Source organism: Delphinus delphis, chromosome 11, assembly GCF_949987515.2.
Source record: "Delphinus delphis chromosome 11, mDelDel1.2, whole genome shotgun sequence".
Classification (NCBI taxonomy): domain Eukaryota; kingdom Metazoa; phylum Chordata; class Mammalia; order Artiodactyla; family Delphinidae; genus Delphinus; species Delphinus delphis.
The window spans coordinates 36010795-36029038 of NC_082693.1; the positions used below are offsets into that span (position 1 = coordinate 36010795).

General features: G+C 41.1%; 1 protein-coding gene across 3 annotated transcripts in view; it reads left to right on the plus strand.

Moving 5' to 3' along the window:
• The window catches only part of ANO6 (anoctamin 6), a 200644-nt gene that overhangs the window by 121787 nt on the left and 60613 nt on the right, over positions 1 to 18244 (plus strand). For all 3 annotated transcript variants that reach the window (XM_060024616.1, XM_060024618.1, XM_060024619.1), the window contains 5 exons: positions 5850 to 5915; positions 6701 to 6988; positions 7211 to 7324; positions 10260 to 10375; positions 16168 to 16302. In XM_060024616.1, coding sequence (XP_059880599.1) covers positions 5850 to 5915; positions 6701 to 6988; positions 7211 to 7324; positions 10260 to 10375; positions 16168 to 16302 — 719 coding nt within the window. The remainder of the gene's footprint in view (positions 1 to 5849; positions 5916 to 6700; positions 6989 to 7210; positions 7325 to 10259; positions 10376 to 16167; positions 16303 to 18244) is intronic.

The following is an 18244-nucleotide window of genomic DNA, read 5'->3' on the forward strand; positions in this document are numbered from 1 at the left end:
TTTGTTTTTTCCCAGTATATACCCAGGAGTGGAATTGCTGGATAATATAGCAGTTGTATTTTTAGTTTTTTGAGGAAACTCTATATTGGCTTCCCTAGTGGCTGCACCGATTTACATTCCTACCAGCAGTGTACAAGGGTTTCCTTTTCTCCACATCCTTGCCAGCATTTGTTATTTGTTGATTTTTTAATGATAGCCATTCTGACAGGTGTGAGATAATATCTCATTGTGGTTTTGATTTGCATTTCTCTAATAATTAGTGATGTTGAGCATCTTTTCATGTGCCTGTTAGCCATCTGTATATCTTCTTTGCAAAAATGTCTGTTCAGGTCTTCTGCCCATTTTTAAATCAGGTTGTTTGTTTTTTTCTTTTTTTGATATTGAGTTGTATGAGCTGTTTATATATTTCGGATATTAGCCCCTTGTTTGTCTCATTGTTTGCAAATATTTCCTCCCATTCCATAGGTTGTCTTCTCCTTTCACTGATGTGTCATTTGCTGTACAAAAGCTTTTAAGTTTGATTGGGTCCTATTTGTTTATTTTTGCTTTCATTTCTTTTGCCTTGGGAGACTGATCTAAGAAGATATTGCTGTGATTTATGTCCAAGAATGTTTTGCCTATATTCACTTATAGGAGTTTGGTGTCATATCTTATATTTAGGTCTTTAAACCATTTTGAGTTTATTTTTGTGTATGGTATGAGGGGATGTTCTAATTTCATTGTTTTACCTGTAGCTGTCCAGCTTTCCCAGCACCAGTTGTTGAAGACACTGTCTTCTCCATTGTATATTCTTGCCTTCTTTGTCATAGATTAATTGACCATAAGTTCATGGGTTTATTTCTGGGTTCTCTATTCTGTTCCATTGATCTGTGTGTCTTTTTCTGAGCCAATACCTTGTTGTGTTGATTACTGTAGCTTTGTAGCATAGTCTGAAGTCTGGAAGGGTTATACCTCCAGCTTTACCTCATTCTTTTTTCTCAGGATTGCTTTGGCAATTCTGGGTCTTTTGTGGTTCCATATAAATTTCAGAATTATTTGTTCTAGTTCTGTGAAAAATGTCATGGATATTTTGATAGGGATTGCCTTAAGTCCGTAGATGGCTTTGAGTAATATGACCATTTTAACAATATTAATTCTTTCTCCAGAGAATGAAAAGGATATACATCCATCAGATATCAAAGAAAGTAGTCTGAGGACCAGGACAATGTAGTGGTATAAAGAGTCAAGAAGAGGGAGGGCTAAATGACTCATATTTAAGATCCATTTCCTGGAGTTCTGGTAAAATGGTGTCATTGGTATCCCACTAGAGGGATTAAGATGTCACTGGGTGCACATTATGGAAGCCAAGTGATTGGGGTTGCTTATTTTTGTTCTGATGTTTGATATTAAAAGAGGTGAGCCTCTAAGGCTTACAAGGTAGAGAGGATTTTTTTTTTTTTTTTTAAGGAATAAAGGAGGTTGAGCGTATTTGAAAGCAGAGAAAGAAGGTAATGTTGGCTGACATGTCTACAGAGCTTGTGTGTCAAGCCTCATGCTGAGGACTTTATACCCATGATCACATTTAATCCTTAAAAAAAAAAAAACCTCAAGATGAAGCTATTTCCTTTACCACCTTTGAGATGAAGCCACTGATACCTGCAGAGTTTATTTGCCCAACATCACAGAGCTAGCAAATGGCAGAACCCGGATTTGAATTTTCGCTCGGAATCTTAACCATTATGCCCAGGCGTAAAAGGAAGACCAGTACTACAAGAGCTAAGGGGCAACTGGTAGACTAAAATCGAGAGGATAGAGTCCTGTGAAGGTGATAAGGAGTCATGACCTCAACTAGAAATCCCACAGAGGAGGAACTATGTCTAACTCGCACTATGTGGCTTGTCACGGTCATGGTTGATGCAGCTGATACAGCCGAGACAGGAGTAGTTTGTGTTTGGTATGTGTGATGACAGAACTGACCTCTCATGGGGCCGGTTCCTTCCAGGTTCTCTGAACTGGCCCCCCTTTGTCATCTCATAATTCAGATTCCTAGGGGTCAGGAAGCCTCTTCCTGTTCTGGATGCCCCAGAGCTATCTGGTCCTAGCACATTCCAGAATTAAACTGTATCTGTCCTTCTCTGTCATGTCCTATAATGCCCGTACGTAAAAGTTCATGGAGCACTTGGGGGTGGGGGGTCCCTCAGGGAAGAGGAGCCCAGTTGCTGCACTGCAGTGATCTGTATTCTTCAGTCAGTCCCCACATAACAGGCAACCACCCACCCACCATCCACTCAACTTACTCATTCTTTCACCAGACATTTATTGCCTGTTTATTCTACTTTAGGCCCATTCTAAGCACCAAGGATATCGAGATCAAAAGACAGCCATCTCTAGGGGCGGCAATGGTAACTGAAGAGCAGCCAGGACTGAGGCAGGATTTCATATTCTTAAAGATGGGAAACATTTAAGGTGTTTGTTGGCTAAGAGCAATGAGGAGAAAGGACTGAAGAGAAGAAAAGATATTGCCGAAGCAAGCTCAGGAAGGATAGGAAAAGGGAGTAATCTCCTGACACCGGAAGAGAGATGGTGTCTACCTATGAGAGGTAGAGAGAAAGGCACGTGCAGGACTTTGCGTGAGCGGCTGCATTTGTCTGAGGAAGGAGGCGACGGCACTTGCGGAGTTTGGGAGTGAGGTGTGGAATGCGACGAGCACCTTCAAAGTTTGGAACCGCTCCCCAGTGGAGGAGGGGGGCAAGGAAGGAGACAGCTGTGCCTCATGGCAGCCTGTGATGGGAACCGTGGAATTCCAGTAAAGCCAGTTAACACAGTTTTGTGGTTTCTCGTTACCAGCACTTCATTGTCCACACACCCATTAAGCCACAGGAGAAGCCCCTCTTTTGAATGATTCTCCTAGTCTTCTAACTAGAAGGAGGACGTTTGTTCATAAGAGCTAAAATCCTTGGGTCTGAGCCTTCACGTCCTAACTGAAATTATTCCTGACTCCTAGAGGATACAGAAGACAGTTGGATTCTGCTTATGACCTGCTAGTGAGATGATCTGGGTTGCCCCTTGTACAGCCTCAGGCTGAGTCATCTCCCTGGAAAGAGAGGAAGTCAGAGTGTCCGGTCTACACAGAACACCCCTCCCTCCACTGCACAGTGATTTCGGTTTTAGGCTAACAAGTGTTCCCTAGTTCGTGGTTACTCCTTTAGGATTCTTACTGGCAACAGAAATGAGCTCTAATTTAAGCAGACAAAGAGTTTATCAGAAGAATGTTAGGGGGCTCACAGGTTCATTGGAAGGCTTGGACAAACAAGCCTGGAGACGAGACTGCCAGAGGCAATGCCCCAAATCCCACTACACAGCTGGTCTGGGAGAAAGCGTGGTTGCTCCCCGGGGCCCAGAGCTGCTTCTGGCGCCACTGACCAGCAGTGCTCCCCCAAAGCTCCTGCCAAAACCTCTGTCGCTGCTGTCTCTGGAACAGATATGCGCTCTCCCAGCTACCCCAGAACGGGTTCTGCGTGGCGTGACTTCTTTGCATCTCTAGCTTCTGACTCAGAGTCTAGAGTGGGTGGTCTGATTAATAGCGCCTAGCTCATGTGCCAGTAGCTGAACTTCATAGGAGACAAAGAACGGGAGTGTTTCTGTTTTTATCTGCTGTAGGGGACGTGGGCTGTGCTGGGAGTTAAAATGTTGAGTGGCCAGAAAGAATGACAGATGTCCATTACAGTGCCGTAGACCCATGAATGCGTGTTCCAGTCCTTCTGTATTGGGGAAATTCTAGGTCACTGAACGCTGAGTTTCTCTGTAGTTCCTCTACAGCGGACTTTCAAATTCTTCTTTGAATCTTCAGCACTTTGAAGGATACTCCCAGGAAATGTTTGTAGAACAAATTAACACGTGTTTGTTGAGTGTATTCTTTCAACAAACACATATTGGGCATATACTCGTGCCAAGCACTTTGTCAAGCGTTGTTTGAAGGATCAGAAAAGCTTTTACACAGTAGTAAAGGAAGAAGCCATCAGGAACAAGGACTGGTCTGCCATGCAGGAATCACAATATAAGGATTTGGGTCTAAGAAATACTGCTTGGGTACAAAGCAAGGTGGGTCTGAACCAGCTTCCCATTTGACGTTGGGGATATGGTGGATGTGGGGTGGAGAGGGCTGAGAAACATAGCAGGGTGGATTGCAGAGATGGGGGATGGGAGACTGGCAGAGTGGACGGCCACCTGCTGGGAACAGAATAGGAAAGTGGCACCTCCAGGCCCCCTGGCTCTCATCTCACTGGGCTTTTCTAGGCAAGTTCGGCTTGTTCATTTATAGCACTTGCTGGTTTTTCTCTAAGTGACTCTTCTGTGCTCAAGTTGTAACAAATAAGTTTGTTATATTTGTAAAGCTCTTAGAACAGTGTCTGGCACAGTAAATACTATGTAACTATTCATTAAACATATGAAAATAAAGCAATGTTCTGTTTCTAATACTTCCACAAAATATGTTAGGGATTCCACTGGGACTCACATTTAGTCAAATGCTAGGTGTATTTTTTCACCTTTGACCTTTTACATAAGCACCTACTTTACATTTATTAGGTGCTTTTCATGTTCTAGGCACTGTCTGTAGCACAGCAGCTCAGCACCCCCTCTGCCCATTCACAGTTGGCAAATCTTGAGTGTTGCTCCCTGGGCAGAGTGCCCTGTCTGACCCACTGGATTACCTAGACAATGACCCAGTAATTCTTCTTGTTGAACGCTGAAGTTAAAACTGAAATTAATGCAGCTTTTTCAGTTGTCTTCAGTGGGAGAATTGGTCCAATTCACCTCTTGTGATTATTAAAGATGGAAATTCTAGTTGATGTGGTTTAAATCATATAATCCTCATGAGAACCTCAGAAGGAAGCCAGTGAAGTTTTCTCCATTCTACAGATGAGGAAAATGAGGCAAGGGAGTTTAGGTTTCCGGCCAAGGGTCAAAGAACTAATAGGTAATGGCATCACATTTGAACCCAGGCAGGCTGGTTTCAGACCCTGTGTGGTTAAGCTCTATGTCCACTCATTTTCTTCTTTTCATAAAGCAGCATAACTCCTTCATCATCAAAAGCATTCTTTTCAAAGGTCAAATGAGTCTCTCCGTTACATGCTTCCCTTACAAGTTAGCACACAGCTTAGCAAAAGCCTAGCCAGATAGAACTTAATATCAATGAATAAGGTGTATCCTGTATCTTTTTAAATGGTCATGCAATATGGACAGATATATTATCAATTAATTAGTTGTATAGATTTAGGTGTTTTTTATAGCTTCAGAAACATTTCATTCTTGCAGAGAGAAAAATTTATTTGCATTTTGCCGAAATTGTCTGTATTTTTAAAATTGAATTTGGTCAAGGCATGCAAAGATGAAATAGACACATCCAAAACTGAACTGTTTGAATGTCTGGTATAGAAACATAATTTTAATAACATACACTGTCAGATCTGGACTGTAACTCTGGTAAATGACATCAGTGAATGGGACTCCAAAAACTCTATTTGTGTGCAAAACCTCTTATTAGCCAAAAAAGGTCCTTGGAATTGTGCCAAAGCCAGAGACTTTTATGCACCTCAAATGGCCATAAACTCACAGGGACAACCAAGGGTCTTCCAGAGTGCCGAGAGAATCCAGTTATTCTCCACAGCATTCCATCTGAGGAATCCTAACCCACAGTCACCAATAGCCAGAACACCTTCACTGCTTCTGTGCTCTTCAGAGCAAATGTGTCTCTTCATCGGGTTCAAATGGGTTTGTTGTTTATTTTTTTATAAAACAAACAAACAAACAACTTTTTGTTCCCTTGGTAAAACTGGAGGCCTAACGTATTTTCCAATTCCTTTTGACAGAGGAAAAGACGAGCATATGAATCTAACCTCATCTGTGACGGTCTGCAGCTAGAAGCAACCAGATCGGTAAGTGTCAGACCCTTCCCAGCTGCTGGCTGCCCATTGCTGCTGGGAACCCCCATGTCACTCGGGATGCTGGGATGGCATTCGAAACGTGTAACCCCAGCCGTACCTTAGCTGTCAGCTGGGAAGGGAGTCGATCAAAATCTGCATTATAGAATATACATTTGTTTCTCATAAAAGCCAGCAGATCTTTTTTAATAGCCAAAGAATGTAATAATAAATCCATATAAATGTATTTATTCAAGAACCTTTCTGAAGATTTTTTTCATTATACAAACAGTAGTTTACCAAAAAAAAAAAATAGAAAATGTAGGAATAGTGGAATCTGTACCTTAATTATCCATAAATAATCTTACAGTTCTTCTAAACATTTTTTTGCTCAGATGTATATATTTTTTTCCCTTCCAGAAAGAAAAATTATTATTTCACAATTTTTAAATTTGCTTTTTCCCCTTTATTATATAGTAAATGCATTTCTATATCAATAAATATAATTCTTTTAAATTCTTTTTAATGGCCATGTAACATGACATTGAACAGATATATAATAAATAGTCTTCTAGATTTAAGAAATTTAAAAAATTGTTATTCCAATAACACTGCAGTGACTAGTGTTTTTATGTTTACTTAACTAGTTTGGACTAAAAATTAACACGTTTGCTTTTTTTCATCTAAAATATTGGTAATTTTATGAAAGAACTATGCAACATAAAAAGAAATCTGTGTTTTAAAACTGTGAAAATAGTTGGTTTGGTTTTCTGGTTTGTGTTTTCATTCTTCCAATATAGCTTTTGGATGACAAGCTTGTATTTGTAAAAGTACATGCTCCATGGGAAGTGCTATGTACGTATGCTGAGATAATGCACATCAAATTGCCTCTGAAACCCAATGATCTGAAAACCCGGTCCTCAGCCTTCGATAATTTCAATTGGTTTACCAAAGTCCTCCAAGTGGATGAAAGTATCATCAAGCCAGAGCAAGAGTTTTTCACTGCCCCATTTGAGAAGAACCGCATGAATGACTTTTACATTCAAGATAGAGATACATTCTTCAATCCAGCCACCAGAAGCCGCATTGTAAGTCTAAACCCAATTTAGCTGCTGTTGTTGGGTGATTTAGAACCTGCTGTTGGATGATTAGTGGTTTAGTTTGGCTGGTTTGGTTTGGTTTCTAAAAGCTGCCCCAAAAAAAAGAAAGAAAAGAAAAGAAATACGCCTACAGATTCCTGTTAGGATAGTAAACAGTGATTGGTTAGTTACACTGTATAAAACGCCCACTCTATTTTGCAATCTTTTTAGGTTCACTTCATTCTTTCTCGGATCAAGTATCAAGTAAGGGACAACGTTAAAAAGTTTGGGATTAACAAACTCGTAAGCTCTGGGATCTACAAGGCAGCTTTCCCTCTCCATGATGTAAGTCAAACAGCAAAAATGAAATAAAATATCTAATGTGTACTCCAGTGTTAGTAGGGAAGGGCTAACTTCTTGACCTTGTTTCTTCCTTGGTAAAATGAAGACGACGTATTGCAAGACTACAAGCTCATTTAGGGCAGGAACCATGTTGTATTGTTTAATGCTGAATCCCAGGCACAGGGAAGCCCCTCAGTTTAAATGAGTGAATGAATGAGGCAATGAATGAATGAATGAACAAAGAAAGGAATGAACAGTAGCTTACCCATAGTTAATGTGTGGAGTGTGTAGATTAGCAGTTAAGAGCATACACTCAGGCTGAACTACCTGCCGTGCCACGTCCTAGCTGGATGATCTTGTGAAAGTCATTTAGCCTCTCTGTTCGTCAATTTCCTCAACAATAAAATGGGGGTAATAATGGTACCTACCTCGTAGAGTTGTTATGAGTAGCGGTCCCCAACCTTTTTGGCACCAGGGACCGGTTTCATGGAAGACAATATTTACACGCATGGGGGGGCGGGGATGGTTTAGGGATGATTCAAGGGCATTACATTTACTGTGCACTTTATTTCTATTATTATTACATTGTGATACATAATAAAATAGTTATACAACTCACCATAATGCAGAATCAGTGGGAGCCCTGAGCTTGTTTTCACTTGCCACTCACTAATAGGGTTTTGCGAGTCTGCAAGCAATTGATTTATTATGGTCTCTGTGCAATCAAACCTCTCTGCTAATGATAATCTGTATTTGCAGCCGCTCCCCAGCGCTAGTAGCTCCGCCTCAGCTCCACCTCAGATCATCAGGCATTAGATTCTCGTAAGGAGCGCGCAACCTAGATCCCTCGCATGCGCAGTTCACGGTAGGGTTCGAGCTCCTATGAGAATCTAATGCCACCGCTGATCTGACAGGAGGTGGAGCTCAGGCGGTAATGCGAGCGATGGGGAGTGGCTGTAAATACAGATGAAGCTTGGCTTGCTCACCTGCCAGCCATTCACCTCCTGCTGCGTGGCCAGGTTCCTAACAGGCCATGGACTGATACCAGTCCGTGGCTCAGGGGTTGGATACCCCTGGTTATGAGGGTCAATTAATCCATGTCAATGTTAGAACAGTTCCTGGCATATAATAAGTACTATTTATCTGTCAGCTATTTTCATAATTACTGACAGATATTATTATCAACCAGAAAAGTATTGGTTCTTTGTAAGAAAAATACATGTTAGACCATTTCATTTGTCATTTTCTGTAATACAGGCTTTTTCCCCTCTGAAATACCATTTTCAAACTGTGCCCTGGAATATCACAGGGCTTTTAAACAAGCGTCTTGTCAGGGTTCTTGTCACGATGGCGATACAGCAGAGTGTTGACATTTTTTAAGGACTATGTACTGAGATGACAGCAACTCCTCAAATTCAGGAGCACTTCTCTAGCTGGTAACATCACTCATGAAATGAAAATTTTAAAATGTGACTGCTTTAGACCCTTTAATGATTCCATAAATGCAAGGATATTATATCTAAGCTTTTAAAATAAATTCTGTCGTTGAAATAAAATACTATATTATATTGCACTGTTACTCTGTTACATTCGCTGTCAATTTATCTGAATCTCTAAGACCAAAGAAAGCAAAGACTGAGACTGATAATTGCTACTGTGTAATTCATGTATTTGTAGATAAAGACAATATTGAAATGTACTGTATAAGATAATAAAACTAGGACAATAAATAGCTTCTTCATACACATGCATAAATAGAGAACAGGGAGCTGGGTGGAGAAGCAGAAGCTGAGCTTCCTGGCTAAGACACCCAACACAGCAGTCCAGCCCTACAGTCCATATGCTTTATATTTGTGCCGAGCAAAATTAACAATGAGAGCATGCCATGAACTTTGGGGACGCTTGCAAATAGCCATCATGATTATTAATATGGGATGCCAAGGTTCTGTAATATTCAGTTGGCATCTACCCCAGTTCTTTTCCCCCTAAAGCCTCTTGTAACTGCACTAGTCCCATGTCCAGGCTAAGGAATGATCTTGTGTGGTGTTTGGAAAGGAAGCAAAAGGAGGTCAGGACCCATGTTAAGGCTTTAATACTAATACTTTTCTGTTTGATAATAACATCTGTCAGTAATTATGAAAATAGCTGATAGATATATAGTACTTATTATATGCCAGGGAGTATTGTAACATTGACATGGATTAATTGATCCTCTTAACAGCTCTATGAGGTGGCTGTTATTATGATCCCCATTTTATTGATGAGGAAATTGATGAATGGAGAGGCTAAATGACTCTCACAAGGTCATCCAACTAGAAAGTGGTGGAGCAGGTGTTTCTGGTTCTAGTACAGGTGGAAGGAAAGTGAGTCAGGTTGAATTTAAGCAGAAGCAGGAAGTTTGGTTTCTTGAACAAGCTAAATGTATAACATCATGTCAGGCTTTTTTGTTGTTTATATTCTATGTGTGGTCACAGAATAACTGCTGAATTGCGGGGCAAAAAGCCTGGGTTTTAGAATTGGCCCTGCCACTAACCAGCCAAGGCCCTGGTTTCCCCAGGTGTCCAAGAAGGGGCTGGACTCTCAGGTCTTCCTCCAGTGTAGCAGTTTGGGCCCTTAAGCAGCCCAGTTTTTCACTGTTTAGGACTGGCCCATTTACAGGACATTAAGCATCTTCAGGGCTCTCACCAAATACCGGTGGTGGTCCCCGGGATTCTAACAACCAAGCATTCCTTTCCACCCACATTTGCAAATGGTCCTCCAGGGGTAAGTATCACCCCTGGTTGAGAATTACTAAAAACTACATGGTATTTTCATCCCTTCCAGCAAATAAAGACCCCTTATTTACAAATGACTGTGAAGTGTTAGTACCACATTTAATCAACAGAACACATGAACACGTGGTGATTGTGATGCTCATTTGTTTGCTTCTGCTTCCCAGTGCAACTTCAGCAGTCCGTCAGAGGACCTCAGCTGCCCCAATGAACGCTACCTTCTGTACAGGGAATGGGCTCATCCTCGAAGCATGTACAAAAAGCAGCCCTTGGATCTTATCAGGTGAGTTGTAGCGAGCACTCCAATGAGAAGGGCTCAGGGTTCCCCTCGTGGCTTCTAAATGTGGCAGTCATCCAAGAGTACTGCTAACCAGTGGAATTCACCTGCAGCCCTGAGCTTCATTGCCCGGAGTTTTTATTGAGGCTTCATTACCTAGGCATGATTGATTGAGTCATTGCCCACATGGCTCAGTCTCCAGCCCCTTCTTCTCCTGTTGGTCCTGCGATATCACATGGCTCCAATCACATGGTTGGTCTTTCTGGCATGGCCAGTCTCCATCCTGAGTCATCTCATTGGCACAGACCATCTAGGGTCCACCATCAATAACAAAGTCATTCCTATCTTGGGAAATTCCAAGGCATTTGAGGTTACCTCCGAGGAACTGGGACCAAATACCCACCAAATTCTTCATTAAACAGGAGTAAACATTAGATTTAGCTTAAATTGTATGATAAGAGATACCAATTTTCACTGCTTTCCTGTATCTGCTGTTAGGTACCATTTCCGTCAGCATATGAATTTAATGTCTAGTTCAGCATGTGTGTTCTGAAAGCACCAATGTTGGCTACTTTCCAGAAGCTTATGTTGTTTGGGCAAGGCTACTGGAGAGAGAGAGATCAAGAACAACTAAACAAAAATAAGCAAATAAGTGAACAAAATTTCTGATTGAAATGAAGAAAATAACACAGTGATAAGATGGGGAGGGGTGGAGTGAAGTAAATCTAGAAAGTTATCTTTGAGTAGGTGGCATGTGAGCTGAGATTTGTCTACTGAAAAGGAGCCAGTACTTTGAGAATCTGGAAAAAGTCATTCTAGGAAGAGAGGCAGCTGGTACAGTGGCCCCGAGGCACAAAAACACTTGGCAAGTTTGAGGAAATTGTGAAAACCATTGCTAAGGAGAAAGGGAAAGATGAGGCACGAGGTTAGAAGGGTATCAGGAAAATGGAAAGGAGTGTAGACAAGTGCAGTGAGAAGCTGTTGTAATATTTTAAGCATTCAAGTAATTTTATCTCGCTTACATTTTGCAAAGATAGTGTAGAGGTTGGGTTACAGGGGGCACAGGAAGCAGGGCGAGCCGGTAGGAGGCTAGTAGCATGAGCCAGATGAGAGATCGTGGGAGCAGGTGTAGAGCGTTTGGGGATTCAGGTTGACAGGACATGGTTATGGGTTGGATGTGGAGGGTGAGGAGAAGAGGAGGGTCAAGGTAGCCCCTGGTGGCCCTGGAGCCAGGTGCCTGTTCTTTCTATGAAATCTCAGTGCCCGTCCACCTGAACTTGGGGAAAGCCTCTTAACCTTAAAAGTGAGAGTTTTAAAACACTGAAGAATTTTCGTTTTGTTTTACATTTTATTAAGGGAAATTTCAAACATATACAAAAGCAGAGAGAATAGTACAGCAAGTCTGCCTACTATGTCTGTCACCCAGCTCCAAACATTATAAACTCCTAGTCACTGTTATTTCTTGTTTATCTCTACCTCCTACTGGGTCATTTTGAAGAAGATTCCAAATAGTGTAACATTTCGTTAGTAAAATGACAAGGTCTCTTAAATACAACCAGAGTACTCCTTTTGTTTAAAGTCATGAAATAATCAGTATTCATGTTTTCCTGGTTATCACAAAAATATGTGTTTTTTTTAACAGTTTTCTGGTTGTAATCAGGATCCAAACAAGGTCCAGACGTTGCAACTAATATATCTCTCAAGTGGCTTCTAATCTATAATTTTCCTGTTTCCTTTTTGTTTTCTTTGCAGTTGTTGAGGGGCTTCTCTATTCTCTATTTGGCTGATTTCATTCTCCCCTGTGGTGTTAGACTTGTTTCTCTGTCCTATGTATTTGCTTTAGTTAAGTCATTTGATCCTCATCTAAAAGTTTGATCTGATTGAGGTTCGACTTTGTGCAAGAATACTTGTGTGGGTTTTGTACTTCTGTCGAAAGGTACATAGGGTCCATTTGTCTCTCTCGTGACGATAGCAGCCATTAATGAATCTTGCGTATTTCATTTGGTCATACTCTAATTTCTTCCTTCATTTATTAGCTGGATCGGAATTATGAAGAGGCACTGTGTCTCATTAACTCGAGTTATCCTGTAGAATAAAATTTTGAAAGAGGATGTACACATGTCAATATTTGAAGTTGATATTTTTATGAGGGTTCCCTTCCATTATTTTTGTTTTATGTTAAACCTATGGCAGGGTGATAGGTTTGATGGCTTTTTAATCATTCTTTATGGGTTTTTGTTTGGGAGCAGGGATTCTGTAAAGAAAACAATTTCCCCATGATTTTAAGTATCTTTTGCTAAAATACATTTAACTATTCCCTGTCCCTGGTCCACATGTTCCCTTTGTTGCTTCCCATTAGTAACCCCTTGAGCGCTCAGGCTGTTAAACCTTCATCGCTGGTTCCCAGGGGTTAGCAGAGGGAAAATGGACTCTTTCCCAAACAGCAAACCAAACAAACCAGAAAGAACAACCTGGAGGAAACAGACTTTGCCCCGGAAAAAAAAAGCAAAGTTTCCCTCAGCACTCTCTCTGAGTGCTAAGATGTGGTATCCACAGTACAAGGACAGGATTCTATTTTAAAAAAGAGAAAGAAAGAAAGGATTATTCTGAGAATAAAATGCAGCTCTTAGGAATTAAAAATGAACAGAACAGAAAAAAACCCAACAGCCGTGTTAAAAAATGAAGTTGAAGTAATTGTGCAGAACATAGAGCAAAAATATAAAGGAACAGCGGGAAAATGGGGGAAAAGAGAAAAATTTAAAAATCAGCCCAGGATGTGCAATGAACAAATAATAGGAATGCTAAAAATAAGGACAGAGAAAATGTAAGGAGGAAATCAGATAAATATTTCATGACAAGTACCTGTAGAACTGTATTGAAGAACTGAGCGCCCTGAGTCTCTGGATGGACAGAGTAGTCAGAGCCCAGCCCGGAGAATGAACAGGGAGCCATCAAGCCACTGCGACGTGACCTCTCAAAATACTGCAGACAGACAGAAGATCCTACGAGCCTCCAGAAAGAAAAACAGGTTTCATATGAAGGAGCAGGACTCATAATAGCACTGAATTTCTCAACAACAGCACTGCCACGTACAAGAAAAGAGAGCAAGAATTTCATATTTCTGAGGAACGTGCTTTTTTTAACTCACGGTCCGAATGCAGTTATGGCCAAACTGTTGATTAGGTGTGAGGAATTTTCACAATTTAAACGTGCAAAGTAATGGAGGAGGTACTCCACCAAGAAAAAGACGTGGATTCAGTAAATGGGGATTCCCAACCCGAGAGAGGGACAGGGCGATCCCAGGTGACAGCTCTGTGGCAGGACTAGCAAGTCATTAATCCAGGTGGCAGGAGCTCTGAAGAGATTGAGTCAAGGACATGAAATTGATAGGCTACCTCGTGTGTTAGAAAGTAGTGAGAAAGTTACACATTAAAGGAAAGTCTGGGGTTGAATCGTTGATAAGTACACAGAAAACTAAGCAATGAACCAGCAAGACAATTATTAATTCCAGAGAAAACAAAATATTGGGCAGGAGAGAAAAAGTAAGCATAGCGGATGACTTGATGCAGCTGTGAGCAGTCTTTACAGAGTCTTAATATTTATAAAGCAAGGATATTGCTCTAATCAAAATTATATCGTAACTATGTCGAGAGGATGGAGGAGTGGAGGTGTGGGTGTGTAGATGAGACGGGGATTGAAAGAGAGCTTAGGGCTTCCCTGGTGGCGCAGTGGTTGAGAGTCCGCCTGCCGATGCAGGGGACACGGGTTCGTGCCCCGGTCTGGGAAGATCTCACATGCCGCGGAGCGGCTGGGCCCGTGAGCCATGGCCGCTGAGCCTGCGCGTCCGCAATGGGAGAGGCCACAACAGTGAGAGGCCCGCATACCGCAAAAAAAAAAAAAAAAACAAAAGAGAGCTTAATCCTCATCTTCCAAAGTAGAGCATCAGTAGGTGATACATATAACTGAAAAGTCAATAAACTGCACTGCAGGTATATTATTTAGAGAGACGGAGGTAAATATTCCAGGAATCAGCTGTAAGAGTCGAAAGTGCTTGCTTCTGGCCGGGACATGGGAGAAGTTGTTGGGGACTGCTTCTTTGTATAATCAGTGTTCTATCAATAGAAGTGTTTGACTCTTTAATGAATGTATAGGTATAACTTTGATTAAAAAAATCAAAGCTGAAGTTTTAGAAATTGGTGTTAAGAACTGGGATGTTTGGGGCAGAGAGAGATAATAATCAGAGAATATCCCATTTGAAGGGCTTCTCATTTTCCCCAGCCTTTCAGCAAGAACCAGGAGGCAGGCTTTCTGTTTAAGATTTTAAAAGTTCTTTCTGACCTTCCTGCCTGCAGTGTGACGGGGGTACCTTCGGAAGTAATGAGCCCCTGTCACTGTAAATACCCAAGCAAAGACTGCCTGACCAGCTCTCCAAATGCAGCAGGATATTTTTACTATTGGGTAGTTGGAGCAGGCGACTCCCAACATGATTTCCAGTTTTAAATGTGGTATTTCCAGGGCACATGATTGATAAGAACATATTCAGAAAGCCTGACAGCAAAGAGCCCAAGACATGTCAAACCCACTGCCAGGGTTTTCTCTCCCAGACACCATCCCGAGCCTGCCATTTACCTGTCATCCGTGAGCCGGACCACAAAGCCCCAGTCGCATGAGAACGGACACACTGTGTTCCTCCTGCCTCCTGGTTCCACATCGGCATCAGCCCCTCGTTTTCCCCCATGGATGTGACCCACACCGCGGCCTGTGACCAGGGAGCTCTTCTCTCAGCTGCCCTGTGAGGGATGGTCCAACCCAGGGATGTTCCTGTGTGACGTCTTCTAGGACTCCAGGCTGTTTCTCAGGGCTGAGTCCCCGCCAGGCTAAGCCTGCAGAGCTCAGCCCAGCTCCACACTGAGGCAGAAGCCTCATAGAGGCCCCAGAGCCAGGTAAACCTACAGGTTTTACCAACCACTGCTGAGCCAGAAGTGAAAGTGCGTTGAGGAAAAGTGTCAGCAAGAGTCGCCTCAACGAGTGTCTCATTGCTTTCTCCTCACCCCTAAGCCCTTTGTCTCTGCCTGTGTGTACTTGTCTCCCTCTCAGGAACAATCTGGCCCTGCTTCATGCCCTGCCTCCTTTCTTATCTCGCCCACCTGGCCTCTTCCATTTACCCCGGATTAATTTAAAAACATTGAAGAGTTTCTAAAACTTAGGAAAAATAGAAGTGCTACATACAAAGAATACAGGGCAGTAGATTCCTCAGTCCTATCCATCCTGCCCTCTCCCATTCTCATGAGTTTTATAAGTATTTTGGTCAGAGAGCCATTCCACTCCTAGTTCGTTATCAACATTTTCTTATTATTTGTGACTTACATTACATTTGCTCCGAGGAAGTTCCCGAGATAAAGCAAAAAAAAAAAACTGAGCAAATTGTTCGTGTTCATTTGTTTCATGCATGTTAAGAACAATCTGGGGGAATTGATCAAATCTGCCAGTCTTGACAAAGAGTGATGATAATATTCTCTATCTGCTCCATATTCAGCATTTTCCCCTCCTTTGCTGTATTCTAATTTACTTCTCTTCAGCAGGTTAATCCATGATCAGTACTTCCATGATATGTAAAACACTTCTTGTTTCACAGTAGAATTTGGGGCCTGCTATGAAAATGGATATGTTTTTAAGTGTGAATTGAGTCAGAGGTTTAATTCTAAAGCCCCCTTTATTTAGGATCAGAAATTAGTATTAGGATAAAGCTGCAGAGTGCTCATATGTCTCTTCTGAAAATAACTTCTGTCTTTCTTCAGGAAATACTATGGAGAGAAGATTGGAATCTATTTTGCCTGGCTGGGCTATTACACTCAGATGCTTCTCCTGGCAGCAGTTGTGGGAGTGGCTTGCTTTCTCTACGGATATTTTAATCAGAATAACTGTACATGGAGGTAACCTCTCTCTATTCCTTGTTACCGTGCTGAAAAGTCGATTAGACATAAAATTATTTTCAGGGACTTAGACTGTTTTAGTAAAAGAAGACTCATCGCAGAACACTTACGGCTTCAGATGATATATCCCTTTTGTCCTGAGCATAATAACTAAGTGAAATGGAAGAAAATTTTTCTTAGATAACGCAGCCCAGCCTCTGACAGGAATATTACCGTTAGGAAACACGCCAGTATTTTAAGACAATACTTTGTTTGAAAAAGAAATGAGGTCTGGAGGGAGGATCAACTTTGAACTTCTGGTTCCCAGAGGAATGCTTCACTCAGCCCCACAGATGTGGGCCAGGAGCAGCTCTGATTGCTTCAGGGTTTCAATGGCAAAACTGGTAAAATTGGTGTTTTTATGTTTTTAGAAATGACTTCTTAACATATATTAAGGAATACATGTTTGAAAACTCAAGTAAATGATACCTTCTTTTGTTTGTTTTACTTTAAAAAAAAAAAGAAAGCCCTAACAGTGTTAGGGGGGAAAAAAGTAGTAAAGAATGAGTTTGTGCTTGATGTTGAAATTAAAATACCAGCTGCGCTGTCTAGAGGGAAATACATGGGTGCCAGAACACTGAATTTCACCATCACTGTTCTGCAATGTATTATTAATCCTTTGCTTTTGGTGATCTCAACCTCCAGAAGGGATGCAACACTGAACCAGGCATTTTCTCTTGTTCATTTGGCCTCTATCCAGGTGTGACAGCCAGATCAAAATTTCTGGGCAACAGTGACAAACCGATGACCACATTTTTCTAGCCCAGGGCATATGAACCTGGCTCTGGAGGCAGGAAGCTTACATGGAAGCTGTGATGTATAGGCATAATTATCCATTCTGTTAACAGAGGATTCTGAGTGTTTGTGCCCGTTATGGTTCTTAGCTAGAAAGCTGCAGATGGTCTTGGAAGTACTCTCCTCTCTTCACTGGAAAAGAGTTTAGGGCCAAAGGCTGAATGTTGATATCTTTTGCCTAAATTTGTCCTTGGCTTCTCCATTGTTTCGCATATTGTTCCAGCCACAAAAAGATATCTCAAAAATACACTTTCAAAGTGAAAAAGTAGCATTTTTATACAGTTCTTGCATGGTGGTGGCTCTCATTATAATTTATTTTATAAAATCACCATAACAGGCATACCACATGTTTCCTTCTCCCCATTGGATTATCTTGGCACCCTTGTCAAAAAATATATGGCCATAAATATAAGAGTTTGTTATGGACTATCAATTCGTTTCTATCAATCGATGTGTCTGTCCTTTATGCAAGTACCAGATTATATTGATTGCTATAGTTTTTTAGTAAGTTTTGAAATTGGAAACTTTGTTTTTCAAGATTGTTTTGATTATTCTGGGTACCTTGCATTTCCATATTAATTTTAGGATCAGCTTGTTCATTTCTACAAAAAAGCCAGAATTGCATTGAATCTGTAGGTCACTTTAAGGACTACTGCCATCTTAACAATATTAAGGCTTCTTATCCATAAACACAGAATAGCTTTCCATTTATTTAGGTCATCTTTAATTTCTATCAATATTTTATAGTTTTCAGTGTACACGTTTCACACTTCTTTTCTCAAATTTATTCTAAGTATTTTATTATTTTTGATGCTATTGTAAGTGAAATTGTTTCCTTCGTTTTATTTTTAGATTATTCATTCATGTTGTGTAGAAATATAATTACTTTTTATATACTGATTTGTGTATTATAACCTTGACGGACTGGCTTCTTAATTCTAACAGTTTTTGGTGGGTTCCTTAGGATTTTAGTATACTATATCATATCATCTGGAATAGAAATAGTTTTACTTATTTCTTTCTAATCTAGAGGTTTTTAATTTGTATTCCTTGTCTAGTTGCCCTGACTAGAACCTCTAGTACAGTGTTGATCTTGGGAGGAAAGTAT